This window comes from Phoenix dactylifera, chromosome 6 (assembly GCF_009389715.1).
Source record: "Phoenix dactylifera cultivar Barhee BC4 chromosome 6, palm_55x_up_171113_PBpolish2nd_filt_p, whole genome shotgun sequence".
NCBI lineage: Eukaryota > Viridiplantae > Streptophyta > Magnoliopsida > Arecales > Arecaceae > Phoenix > Phoenix dactylifera.
Window position 1 is genome coordinate 15748889 of NC_052397.1, and position 14318 is coordinate 15763206.

Here is a 14318-nt window from a genome sequence, read left to right on the forward strand (position 1 = left end):
ACTAGAGAAGTAAAACATTCTTTTGCTTATCTTCAAAAGTCATGAGCCGCAGGACGAGCAGCCAAAAAAAACCCAAAAGATTTAGATAATATTTAAACATTACAAATTTTATAATTATTATTTTATCTACTCCTTAATTAAAAAGTTTTAGAATATTATAAAAGAATTGATTTTTTTTTTTTTTGTCGCTAAAAGGAGGAAGCTCAAAAAAAAATTGCAAGAGAAAATAAGAGATATAAATTTTAACTTTAAGTGAGATTTTCTAATTCCACCATATGAAAGATTTTGTAGAATCTTCTATTACTATCGGAAACCAACTAATCCAAAATGTTACTTTGTAATTTCAACCCGTGTCAGAGTACATCCAAATACATCCACAGTGAAAAAGCAGGAAACCTCAATATCAAGCAACAAAGAATTATAAAACTGCAATTATGAAACATAATGTATATAAGATTAAGCATGCAAACAGTTCCCAAAGATGAATCGCTTGAGATACATCACAGATTGCAATTGTATGTTATGAGCAGGGTATACGACCAGTGGTGGCAGCAACCATCAGTCCCACGTCCAAGGGTCAAACCGGATCCCTTTAGCTTTTGCTCTATGAGATGGTCCAACTTTCGAGCCATCTCCAAACTGATCATATGATTCCTTCAATCTCCCACCTCTTCTTTTCTGAAGAATGTTGCAAATGTTTGAGGGGTCACAGTAAGGTGATTCTAGCCTAATTCAGCCTTCGTCGCCTCCAGTTTGCTCAGCTTCTGAAAGCTACAGGACCTTATAATTTCCTCCACCACCCCTTCATTCTCTTCTCCTCGGGGGAGAAGGGACACCCCAATTAAGAACTCCACCAACCTCTTCACGTTCGCCGCTGGCTTTTCCATCATATCCTCATACTTCAAGAACAACACCTTCTCAGGCCTCCTCAAGCTCTCCTCCTAGTACTCGAGAGCGTGGTCGCATACCGCTCCAAACAGAAAAGCACCTTTGCAGAACAACTCAAAGACCTTTGCAAATGGAACCGGGTTCGCCATCGCCAATATCATCTTGCTGTTGAAGTGCCACCAGGAGCTAGCACGTCCTTTGGATCCCGACATAGGCACACAATTTGGCAACTTGAGCCGTGGACCGAGCCTGGTTGCATGGTGTAACACAAGTGGGTTTGGAGGAACCTTGGGGAAGGCATGGCTTCTAATTGTTTAGTTGGGGTGAGTCCCATTCCTATTCCGATTTTAGATAAGAATAGAAATGTCTCAATCTCTTAAAATCCAATCCCTACCCTCTCCTAGTATTCAAATTTCATTCTGATTCCGATTTCCGTCACGAACCAAAAGCTTCAAGGGATATAACCATTCTGATTCTCATTCCAATTCATTCAGATTTTGATTTTAATTCTGATTACGGTTGCAAACCAAATGTGTGCTATATATCTTGCTTAAATACTTTGTCGTTTCACCACCCGTTGAAAATGTCTTTAGCTTAGGGGTACAAAATTAAGAGAGAAAATATATAACAACCTAGGACCTCACCCAAAAAGGCTAGCTAGATGATAATATATAGATTCTATGGCTCTTTATAAGTACCCAAAATCTATCCAATATATAGCCGATATGAGACTAAATACATACTCATATGATCCTCACATGCTTTTTCGATTTTTAAGTCCTTACATCCTCACTAGACAAATATTTCAAATTTATTTACAAAAACCACAAATCCAAGCTCAAACATCATGATCTGCTCATGGTCAGCTCAAATAGACCCATGCTGCAGTGTCTCCTAACCCATATGAGCCATGGTCTGGGTTTGCTCTGATATTATTTGTCACAATGTAAAAATTCATAAAAAAAACGGCTCGTCAAAAAGTATTATTTAAATTTTTTTGATCTTATATGAGTATTTAAGACCTATCCAGCCAATGTAGAATAAAACACACATTTTACGAATACTCACAAAATAATTTAGAACAAAAAATAGATATAAATAAAAAAGTAAAAAAATAGAAAGCCCAAGGCAAGATAGATAACCCGAACAACATCCTAGAAGTTCGCAAGGAGCACCCGAGAAAGCTGAAGAAAATGTTAAAAGACCTTAAAATCAATTCTAATCATATCTATTTTACGAAATGAAGTTCCTAGTTGTTCCACTCGCTCGGGACTCCCTCCCCATTGGCACATCGTGGTCCGGCCCCTCGTGCTGTACCTTTTAATTTGGGGGAAATTAATCACCCACCCTCTTTTAGACCACGCTATAACAAAAAGTCCCCGTTGACCGGTCTTAAAATTTTTCGTCCATTATCTCTATTAAGTTTAATTCCCGGTCCTTCAGCCCTTTTTGTTTTTTCAAAAAATACCGAAAATGCCCCTACCCCTTTTGATCTCCCATTCCCAGAAGAAGAAGAAGAAACAGGGGCAGCCGCCACCGACCACGGCCCATCCCCGCCCGAGCTCCCTCCCGTGGCTGCCACCGGCGCCGTCTCGCTTCCTACCGAGCCCCATCCCGCGGCTCCGCCACCTCCCGTGCCCCTTCCCCTCCTAATCATTCGATCTCAGCAGAAAAAGAAGAAGAAGAAGGCCCGGCCGCCGCCGACCATGGCGCGCCTCCGCCCGAGCTCCCTCCTGCGGCCGCGGCCGGCCCCTGCTCGCCCCCTCCCTAGCCCCCTCCTGCGGCCTCGCCCCCTCCCACGGCCCCCGCCCGAGCTCCCTCCCGCGGCCGCCGTCGGCCCCGGCTCGCCGTCGACGGCGGCCCCGCCCCCTCCAACGGCCGCCACGGCCCGGCCCCCTCCGGCGCCGCCGGCTCGCAGGAGGAGAAGAAAGAAGAAAGAAGAAGAAGGGAAGAAGAGAAGAAAAAGAAAAAAAAAAGAAAAGGAAAGAAAAAGAAAGAAAAAAAAGAAAAAAATTAAATAATTAAATAAATGCATAAATAAATAAATCAATAAATATAAATAAACAAATAAATAAAATAAATAAATAAATAATATATTCTAATAAAATAAAATAATTATAAATAAATAAATAAATAAAGAAAAAGGAAGAAAAGGAAAGAAAAAGAAAAAAGAAGAAAAGGAAAGGAAAAGAAAAAAGAAAAGAAGAAAAAAAAAAGAAAAGAAAAGAAAAAAAAAACAGAAGAAAAGGAAAGAAAAAGAAGAGAGGGAAAGAAAAAGAAAAAAAGGAAAGAAAAAGAAGAAAAGGAAAGAAGAAGAAAAAAAGAAAGAAAAAGAAGAAAAAGAAAGAAAAGAAAAAAAAGAAAAGAAAAAGGAAGAAAATGAAAGAAAAAGAAGAAAAAGGAAAGAAAGAAGAAAAAGAAAAGAAAAAGAAGAAAAGGATTATTTCTACAAAAAGCAGAAAACTCAGTTAAGTTCAGCATTCTGCTCTGTGCACACAATTTATTGTTTACTGCACACAGATATGTGTCATTTGCACACACTTATTGTTGTAAGCCTAGAGCATGGCACAAACTCAGTTAACCTGGAAACATACTTAATTAACGTTGGCACACACTAAATTTACCCCCGAACATACTTAATTAACGTTGGCACACACTAAATTTACCCCCGAACACAGTTTTGTGCTTTTTGCACACAGTTTTCTGCTTTTTGCACACAGTTAATCGACTACTGCACACAGATATGTGCCATGTGCACACAGTTAAGTTAAGCATTCTGCTCTGTGCACACAATTACCCGAACACAGTTTTATGCTTTTTGCACAGTTTTCTGCTTTTTGCACACAGTTTATCGATTACTGCACAGAGATATGTGCCATGTGCACACAGTTAAGTTAAGCATTCTGCTCTGTGCACACAATTTATTGTTTACTGCACACAGATATGTGTCATTTGCACACACTTATTGTTGTAAGCCTAGAGCATGGCACAAACTCAATTAACCTGGAAACATACTTAATTAACGTTGGCACACACTAAATTTACCCCCGAACACAGTTTTGTGCTTTTTGCACACAGTTTTCTGCTTTTTGCACACAGTTAATCGACTACTGCACACAGATATGTGCCATGTGCACACAGTTAAGTTAAGCATTCTGCTCCATGCACACAATTTCCCGAACACAGTTTTATGCTTTTTGCACACAGTTTTCTGCTTTTTGCACACAGTTTATCGATTACTGCACACAGATATGTGCCATGTGCACACAGTTAAATTCAGCATTCTGCTCTGTGCACACAATTTATTGTTTACTGCACACAGATATGTGTCATTTGCACACACTTATTGTTGTAAGCCTAGAGCATGTAACCTGGAAACATACTTAATTAACGTTGGCACACACTAAATTTACCCCCGAACACAGTTTTGTGCTTTTTGCACACAGTTTTCTGCTTTTTGCACACAGTTAATCGACAATTTTTTTCTTTTCTTTTCTTTTTTTCTTTTTTCCTTTTCTTCTTTTTCTTTTCTTTTTTTCTTTTTCTTTCCTTTTTCCTCTTTTTCTTTCCTTTTTCTTCTTTTTTTCTTTTTCTTTCCTTCTTTTTTTTCTTTTATTTTTCTTTTTCTTTCCTTCTCTACACACAATTAAGTATTCTGTGCACACACTTAAATCTTCTCTCAACACAGTTAAGTATTCTATACATCACACAGTTAAGTTAAATATTCTCTATACACAATTAAGTCTTATATGCACACATTTAAATTTTCTCTGCACACAGTTAAGTGTTCTACGCATCACACAGTTAAGTGTGTGCAGAGAAGACTTAATTGTGTACAGAGAACACTTAACTGTGTGATGCACACAGTTAAATGTTCTCTGTACACAATTAAGTATTCTCTGCACATACATGAATCTTCTTTTTCTTTCCTTTTCTTCTTTTTTTCTTTTCTTTTCTTTTCTTTTTTCTTTTTTTTTTTTTCTTTTTCTTTTTCTTTCCTTCTCTTCTTTTTCTTTCCTTTTTCTTCTTCTTTTTTTCTTTTCTTTTTTTCTTTTTTTCCTTTTCTTCTTTTTCTTTTCTTTTTCTTCTTTTTCTTTCCTTTCTTTCCTTTTTCTTCTTTTTCTTTCCTTTTCTTCCTTTTTCTTTTCTTTTTTTCTTTTTTTCCTTTTCTTCTTTTTCTTTCCTTTTTTTTCTTCTTCTTTCCTTTTCTTCTTTTTCTTTCCTTTTTTCTTTTTCTTTCCCTCTCTTCTTTCTCTTTCCTTTTTTCCCTTCTTTTTCTTTTTTTTCTCTTCTTCCTTTCTTCTTCTTTCTTCTCCTCCCGCAGGCCGGCGCCACCGGAGGCCGGGGGAGAGGGCCCGGCCATGGCGGCCGCAGAAGGGGGCCGCAGGAGAGGGCCCGGCCGTGGCGGCTTTATTTATTTATTTATAATTATTTTATTTTATTATAGAATATATTATTTATTTATTTATTTATTTATTTATTTATTTATTTATTTGTTCATTTATATTTATTGATTTATTTATTTATGCATTTATTTAATTATTTATTTTTTTTCTTTTTTTTTCTTTTTTTTCTTTCCTTTTCCTTTTTTTTCTTTTCTTTTTCTTCTCTTCTTCCCTTCTTCTTCTTTCTTCTTTCTTCTCCTCCTGCGAGCCGGCGGCGCCGGAGGGGGCCGGGCCGTGTCGGCCGTTGGAGGGGGCGGGGCCGCCGTCGACGGCGAGCCGGGGCCGACGGCGGCCGCGGGAGGGAGCTCGGGCGGGGGCCGTGGGAGGGAGCTCGGACTGGGGCGGGCCATGGGAGGGGGCTCGGGAGGGAAGAGGCCGCGAGAGGGGGCGAGCAGGGGCCGGCGACGGCCGCAGGAGGGAGCTCGGGCAGAGGCGAGCTATGGTCGGCGGCGGCCGGGCCTTCTTCTTCTTCTTTTTCTTCTGAGAACGGGAGATTAGGAAGGGAAGGGGCACGGGAGGTGGCGGGGCCGCGGGATGGGGCTCGGTAGGGAGCGAGACGGCGCCGGTGGCGACCGCGGGAGGGAGCTCGGGCGGGGACGGGCCGTGGTCGGTGGCGGATGCCCCTGTTTCTTCTTCTTCTTTTGGGAATGGGAGATCAAAAGGGGCAGGGGCATTTTAATATTCTTAGGGGGCGTTTTCGTCTCATAATAAAGTATTGAAATATGGCTGGACTGATCGTTAAACAACCAGTCAACAGGGATTAAACGTTAAAGACCGGTCAATAAATGTACCGGTGATTAATTTCCCCAATAAATAAAGGACCAGTAATGTTGGACAAACAATAGTTGGGCTCCGTATCCAAGACTTGAAACTTTTTGATTATTTAGTGAAATTTTTATGATTTATTTAAATGATTATTTTTTACACTCTTTCAAATACATAGGCGAATCAGAGTCGGCTGGAATGGGATTTGGCCCATTCCAGTCCATCCACTGGCACCGCAATATGACTCACTGTTATTTATATTTTAGCAATTATTCTAAATAAAACAAATAAATGTAGCATTAATAGCATGTGACGAAAACATCACGAAGGCACGTCGATGACACAAGTAACAGACGTCTTTCGCAGTTACACCCTATTGACGCTCTCTCAGGCCAACGAAGGTTGACTGCAAGAGCCGAGGCAGAGACGCTACAGCCAAGACTAGCTTGCAACAAGCGGGGGTTACAGGATTGCAGCAAACTTCTTACGTAATTTCATTCTAAACATCCGAAAAATAAAAAGAAGATCACAAACAACTTCGACAAGACTTGTGCTTGGACATCACCATTGGTGGCCGCCGCTTCCACATCCACACCATGGAGGGTTAGACCGGACCCCTCAAGCTTTTGCTCGGTGATGCGGTCCAACTTCCGCGCCATCTCCGGACTCATATGATTCCTCCAATCTCCTGCCTCTCCTTTCCTGAAGAAAGAATCCTTGGTTAGGACGAATTCGGGATGCAGTTTACCCGTCTTGTTGACCTCCAAGCTCTTCAGGTTGTCAAAGCTGCACAGCTTTATGACCTCCTCCACCACCCCTTCCTTCTCTTCCTCTGGAGAGAAGGGACACCCCATGAACTCGGCCAACCGCCTCACAATCCGCAGCGGATCCTCTAACATCTCCTCGTACTTCAAGAACAGCACCTTCTCTGGCCTCCTCTGGCTCTCCTCCCAGTACTCGAGAACATGCTCACATATCGGCCCGTAGGGGCAATTGCCCTCACAGAACATCTCGAAGGCCTTGGTAAATGGAATTGGCTCCATAGGTTGCGGCCTCATCCCATTATTGAAGTACCACCGGGAGACCAACACATCCTTGGGGTCCCGGCACACATATATGACCTTACAGTCTAAGCTCTTGATGGTGTGTGGTAGGAGAGAGTATGGCAAGTGAGTGTTGAGGATACGAGGGGAGGGCATGGCTTCTATTTCTGAGGTTTGGCCTCTGGAGTAGGTTCTGTCCACGAAAGGGACGCACTCGTGGGGATTTCGGCGAAGGAGAGGGTGGTGATCGAAAGGGTATTGGGCTCGTGTCATGATGGCGTAGGTGAGGGCTTTGAGCCAGGTGGTGCCGGACTTGGGGTAGCTCAGCACCCAGAGGTCGTCGGGGCGAGCCTTGAAGTTTTGTTGCATGTCCATGATGCCGGGGAGAACACGTTGTGGGATCCAAAAGCCTTGATATTTTCGGGTGCAGATGGGTGCCCAGCCTTCCTCCAAGGGGAGGGTTGAGATGAGGTCGGTGTAGTTGGAAGGAGGTCTTGGATCCGCACTTTTTTTTCCTTGAGACTCCATTGGAGGGGGGCTGTTGCAAAGGGATGGTTGAGCGGCCATTGAAGAAAGGATGCTATGCTATATGCTCTCTAGCGGGTGTTTGTTTGCAGGGACTATGGTTCTAGTTCTCCCGGAGTGGCCTAGTTATCCCCTAAATATAATAGATATACTAAGAGAGTGACATGTTCAAATTAAAGGGGAAATTAATAGAGATAATGGACGAAAAATTTTAAGACCGGTCAACGGGGACTTTTTGTTATAGCGTGGTCTAAAAGAGGGTGGGTGATTAATTTCCCCTTATTTATTTGCACCAGCATTTTTGTTACTATTATGAATCGTAAAAGTATTAAAAATCTTGATTATAGAAATCTCTTTTATCTATTAGCCAGCTAGGAAAAAGGAAGCTCTATGATTCTCAACATCGAAATGCTTGAAAAATCATAGGGAATTCGTGCATCGCTACCTCAAAAATTTCAAGCTAACTATTTTGTGACATAGGATGGAAAGTACTGACACTGCTTAGAGGAGCGGTTCAAAATAATTCCGTCGCCATGTTCATGATGTGACCAATATTTTTTTTTTCTTTTTTTTGCTGAAAACGGGTTCTCATACAGTGCGTGTACGAATATACCCAATAAAGTCAAAAAACACTAACTCACGGAGAGCCAGTGGCAGCTCTCCCTTCCCCATTCAAAAGGTGTACCCTGAATGATGAGCCGCGAAGGCAGCCATCCAGTCGGTTGCCCCATTAGCTTCTCTGAATACATGTTTGGCCTGAATGGCTACCCCAACCCCACACATCATCCCAATATCCCGAACCAAGGGGTGGTCTGAGCCCTCACCCCTCAGCCCTCCCTGGATCCAACTGATAACTGTAGCCGAGTCGCCCTCCAAGACAATCGAGCCAGCCTGCAGTACCTGCCTCGCACATCGAAGACCTGCCCAGGCAGCTTGTAGCTCTGTCCCGGAAACTGATGTGCCGAACAACTGACAGCCTCCTGCTGCCACCACTCTGGAGTGCGGACTCCGTATCATAAAATCTGTACCACCTCGCACACCTTCATTCAGGACCGATTCGTCGAAGTTGATCTTGAGAAAATTCGGAGATGGAAATTTTCATGTGATAAAACAGACGTTTTTTTCTTTGGTGCAGAATAAGTTACAAGCGAGCGTCACAACTGCTTCCCACCAACCTTTTCCAACTGCTGACCGGCAAAACCGTCCTTTTCCTCCCCAGATTTGGCTTATATTTCTTTGATCCTTAGAAAAAAAAATTGTTTTTGATCGCATCAGATCGATCTCCGCTAAACTGCATCTAATGATCCGATACAAAAATTATTTTGGAATTCCATTAGAATTGCATATTGATTATTGAAACAGAAACAATTAAAAAAATATCCGATTTGAAATGTCTTTTATTTTCGAGGGTCGTATCGGAACCAGTTGAACGAGTCCATGCATGCTGAATTCATTAAAATGATGGATTTGACCTCTTCCTAACGTCAGCAGAAGAGAGAGGCTAGACCGAAGAATTAAAAAAGGCCAGAAAACAAAAAAAAAAGAAAAGGTGGGCTAAGCAACCATTTTTCCTGCTATTGCTGTCTTGTCCTTCCTTTATATAATGGAACTGCTCCAGTTGCCATCCATCATTATAACATTTTTTGTTTTTTAACTTTTTTTTTTGAAAGGTGGCATGTCCTTGTTGAGCTTACAATGTGCATGAATCAACTGGTGCTTATTGTTATATATTTTCTCTTTATTTTATTTTTTTGACAGAACAATGATAGAGTGCCATCAACCATTCCAAAATAAATAATATACAAAGTTCCTATATCACACGTTATTTCGATAGACGACTAAAAAATTCGGATTGGAGAAAAAAAAGCATTGCAGAGCCGGATTAGGTAAAACCAACTTGTTACAATAATATTCTGTCCTCCCGAAAAAGATGTTTAATGAGAAAAGCCTAATAAATTGAAAAAAATAAATCATTTTTTTTGCTTATCTTCACAAGTCATGAGCGGAAGGGCGAGCATCCAAAAAAAATCCAAAAAATTTAGATAATATCTAAACATTATAAATTTTAAAATTATTATTTTATCTACTCCTTAATTCAAAAGTTTTAGAATTTTAAAAAAATTGAGACTTTTCCTTTTTATCACTAGAAAGAGGAAGCTCAAAAATAAATTTCAAGAGAAAATAAGAGATAGAAATTTTTACTTTAAGTAAGATTTTCTAATTTCACCATATAAAAGATTTTGTAGAATTTCCTATTACCATCGGAAACCAACTAACCCAAAATGCTATTTTGTAATTTCAAAAAATATGAGACATTATACAATACTGTAATTTTAATTTTCTAGAGTACATCCAAATACATCCACAGTGAAAAAGAGTAAAACTTCAATATCAAGCAACAAAGAATCATAAAATTGCAATATCTAAAATATAATGTATGTAAGATTAAGCATGCAAACAGTTCCCAAAGATGAATCGCTTGAGATGCAACACAGATTGCAATTGAATGTTATGAGCAGGGTATACGACCAGTGGGGACAAACCGGATCTCTTTAGCTTTTGCTCTACGAGATGGTCCAACTTTCGAGACTCAATTCTAATCATATCTATTTTACGAAATGAAGATCCTAGTTGTTTCACTCGCTCGTGACTCCGTCTTATCACTCCAAGAGATACCTCCATAGGCACAATAATTTAATGCGCCACAGCCGAGTTCACAAGTTAACCTATTAAATATGTCGTGGTCCGGCCCCTCGTGCCGTACCTTTTAATTTGAACATGTCACTCTCTTAGTACATTGATGTGAAAATTTATTTCACACATTTTTTTTAGCCCTCCTTATTTTGTTTTAGGATGTTTGATATGTTTTTAGCTCATTTATCTAGAATTTAAGTACTTTTTATATTTATTTAATTCTTAAAAATTTTTGATATTTTGCAGGTGTTTAATTATTGAATTAGGTTGAAATTAGGCTGATGTGAAAAGGTAAAATTTGGGCTAGGCGTAAAGAGCAAGTCCTAGTTGGGCTGGTCTAGTCAAACCAGAATACTATTCGACTTTTGGGTTCTAACCGGAGCTACAGACCTCGGTTTTAGGTATTGTTTGGCTTGTTGGAAAGATAAGACGTAGGCTTAAAACTTTTATAAGAGCACAAAACCCAGTTCTGCCATTTTGAAGTTCAAAACTTAGCCGAAACGGAGAAGCCCGAATCTGTCCAGAAGTTTACTGCAGTCCAGACCCTGTTTCGGCTTTCAGCTTATACATGGAGTTCTAGACGTCAGAATAATGCAAGCCTAGGTGCGTTGGAAAGCTGAGAACGAGATCTAAAACTTTCGTGAAGGGTCCAACTCCAAAGTGTATCGTTTTGGTACTCTAAATCTAGCTGGGAGTCGAGTAATAAAATCAGCCTAGAATTCCGCATTTCAGCCAGTAGATATGGGGGAAATCTGTTTTAAAATTCAAAAAAAAAAAGAAGATTCGGTTGGGAGAAGCTGAGAGCCAGCAGATACTAGGGGGGTGGCAAGGAGATAAGGAAGAAGAACAAATCTCGAATTTCGAGAGGAGGAAAAGCCAGGAATTCTAGAAGAAGAAAAAAAGCTGGAATTCCAGGAGCAAGAACGGAACGGAGGGTTTTTGCAAATATAGAGTTCTTTTCCTTTCTCTGATATTTTTTTTATTTGCTGAATTGTTATTAAGGATGTTGAATGCGAAATTTATGTTTGAGAAATAATTGGATTGATTTATTAGTTATGATTTGCTGGTTTTCTTATCCTAGGGCTAGGACGTAGTTATTGAATTTTTGATATAAATTGAGTATGGTTGTATTCAATATCCTTTGTTAATTACAATTTGATAATTTCGGTTTTCATTCTTGCATTTTACTGGCCATGAATTGCATGCTTAAGATGTTGACTGAAATAACGAAAGTTAAAGTTCAATATTAGTTGATGAATTTATCAAACATTGGCAGTGTAGTTTAGAAATAAATGCATACCCTTGTGACCTACATTCAAGAATTTCACATATCATAATAAATTTATATTAATCTATATGATAACGAAAGTAGATATAGGATTAATATAGGTATAGGTGTTATATCTTGAAAGAGAATATCACATTAAAAAAAAAAGGGATTCGGTCATTGTAATTAACAGAATATTAACAATCAGATTTAAATTCATTGAAAAAATTTAATTGATGAAATCCAAACCCTAGAAACCTTTCATATTTGATTTTTCGGTTAAGAAATTGTACTTAATCACATCAATTTGGGGTTGTCTACATAATATAAAAAATTTATAAATTGATACTTGAATCGTCTTGTTGTGGAAATGATATTTTTTTGTCCTATTTTATTTGTCACCACCCATGCACTTGTGATAGAGTCTAGGAACTATCATATATCTATTCTATTTAGGGGATAACTAGGCCACTCCGGGAGAAGTTGAACCATAGTCCCTGCAAACAAACACCCGCTAGAGAGCATAACATAGCATCCGTTTTTCAATGGCTGCTCAACCATCTCTTTGCAACAGCCCCCCTCCAATGGAGTCTCAAGGGAAAAAAGGTGCGGATCCAAGACCTCCTTCCAACTACACCGACCTCATCTCAACCCTCCCCTTGGAGGAAGGCTGGGCACCCATCTGCACCCGAAAATACCAAGGCTTTTGGATCCCCCAACGTGCTCTCCCCGGCATCATGGACATGCAGCAAAACTTCAAGGCTCGCCCCGACGACCTCTGGGTGCTGAGCTACCCAAAGTCCGGCACCACCTGGCTCAAAGCCCTCGCCTACGCCACCATGACACGAGCCCAATACCCTTTCGATCACCACCCTCTCCTTCGCCGAAATCCTCACGAGTGCGTCCCTTTCCTGGACAGAACCTACTCCTTAGGCCAAGCCTCAGAAATAGAAGCCATGCCATCCCCTCGTATCCTCAATACCCACTTGCCATACTCTATCCTACCACACACCATCAAGAGCTTAGACTGTAAGGTCATATATGTGTGCCGGGACCCCAAGGATGTGTTGGTCTCCCGGTGGTACTTCAATAATGGGATGAGGCCGCAACCCATGGAGCCAATTCCATTTACCAAGGCCTTCGAGATGTTCTGTGAGGGCAATTGCCCCTATGGGCCGATATGGGATCATGTTCTCGAGTACTGGGAGGAGAGCCAGAGGAGGCCAGAGAAGGTGCTGTTCTTGAAGTACGAGGAGATCTTAGAGGATCCGCTGCGGATTGTGAAGCGGTTGGCCGAGTTCATGGGGTGTCCCTTCTCTCCAGAGGAAGAGAAGGAAGGGGTGGTGGAGGAGGTCATACAGCTGTGCAGCTTTGACAACCTGAAGAGCTTGGAGGTCAACAAGACGGGTAAACTGCATCCCGACTTCGTCCAAACCAATGATTCTCTCTTCCGGAAAGGAGGGGCAGGGGATTGGAGGAATCATATGAGTCCGGAGATGGCGCGGAAGTTGGACCGCATCACCGAGCAAAAGCTTGAGGGGTCCGGTCTTACCCTCAATGGTGTGGATGTGGAAACCGCGGCCACCAATTGTGATGTCCAAGCGCAAGCATAGTCGAAGTTGTTTGTGATCTTCTTTTTATTTTTTCGATGTTTGGTGTGAGATTACATAAGAAGTTGCTGCAATCCTGTAACCCCCGTATAGCGTCTCTGTCTCTGCTCTTGCTGTCAACCTTTGTTGACCCCAGAGCCGTCTGTTACTTGTACCATCGAGGTGTCTTTGTGATGTTTCTGTCTCACGCTATTGATGCTACACTTATTTGTTTTCTTTAGAATAATTGCTAAAATATAAATAACAGTGAGTCATATTGCAGTGAATGGGCTAGAATAGGGGCTTAAATGGACCAAATCCCTTTCGAGCCTACTCTGATTCGCCTATGTATTTGAAATAGTGAAAAAAATAATTATTTAAATAAATTATGGAAATTTTGCTGCCCATGATACCCTCTTTCCAATATGGCCGTCTTCCCTAAATGATGATGAAGTTTCTGGTCTTGGATAGGAAGCCCAACTATTGTTTGTCCAGCATTTCTGTTACCACTATGAATCGCAAAAGCATTAAAAATCTTGACTGTAGGAATCTCTTTATCTATTAACCGGATAGGAAAGAGGAAACTCTATTGATTTCCAACATCCAGAAGAAACGCTTGAAAAATAATAGAGAATTCGCGCACGCTACCAAATAAATTTCAAGCTAACTAGATTCTTCTACCCTACTTCTCTTACAGAAAAAGATATCTCTTAAAATTTCTACCGCAATTAAAATTTCTAATTTATCTTTTCTAATTAAAAGCTTCATTTACTCAAAACTCTTTTTGTTGGATCCCCTGCAAATTATTCTTTGCAGAAAAATATTGGAGTTGCAGTTGATTTGGGTTTGAATGCTTACTTATACAGTCAATCGGCTTTGGTTTTACTAGCAAATGATTATCTAAAATAGTTGTTTCCATGTTTCCTCTTATTTAGCATTTCTAATTCGTGAAATATAATGTTTTAATACACGGGCATATGCAGTGTAGCTAGTGGACAAAGAAAATCTGAAAATCTAGACATCATTGGAATGGTGAAATGAAATATTATAAAGAAACCTTAGAAAGTCGACCTTTTCATCTACATTCGGGATTTATTTTTCT

At 40.5% G+C, this 14318-nt stretch overlaps 2 protein-coding genes across 2 annotated transcripts; one reads left to right on the forward strand and one right to left on the reverse strand.

The window, feature by feature from the left end:
• Positions 1 to 6436: 6436 nt before the first annotated feature.
• On the reverse strand, positions 6437 to 7756 carry LOC103698193 (cytosolic sulfotransferase 12-like). The gene has a single exon (XM_039127572.1). It carries the CDS (start codon positions 7706 to 7708, stop codon positions 6593 to 6595), a length of 1116 nt encoding a protein of 371 aa, XP_038983500.1. The 5' UTR covers positions 7709 to 7756; the 3' UTR covers positions 6437 to 6592.
• A 4344-nt stretch (positions 7757 to 12100) lies between these two features.
• Positions 12101 to 13438, forward strand: LOC120111101 (flavonol sulfotransferase-like). Its single transcript, XM_039127573.1, has one exon. The coding sequence runs from the start codon at positions 12173 to 12175 to the stop codon at positions 13238 to 13240; it is 1068 nt and encodes a 355-aa protein (XP_038983501.1). The 5' UTR covers positions 12101 to 12172; the 3' UTR covers positions 13241 to 13438.
• Positions 13439 to 14318: the final 880 nt, after the last annotated feature.

Bases quoted from the DNA above. Each gene is read 5' to 3' on its own strand.
- LOC120111101 (XM_039127573.1), top strand. From the start codon at position 12,173: ATGGCTGCTCAACCATCTCTTTGCAACAGCCCCCCTCCAATGGAGTCT.
- LOC103698193 (XM_039127572.1), bottom strand. From the start codon at position 7,708: ATGGCCGCTCAACCATCCCTTTGCAACAGCCCCCCTCCAATGGAGTCT.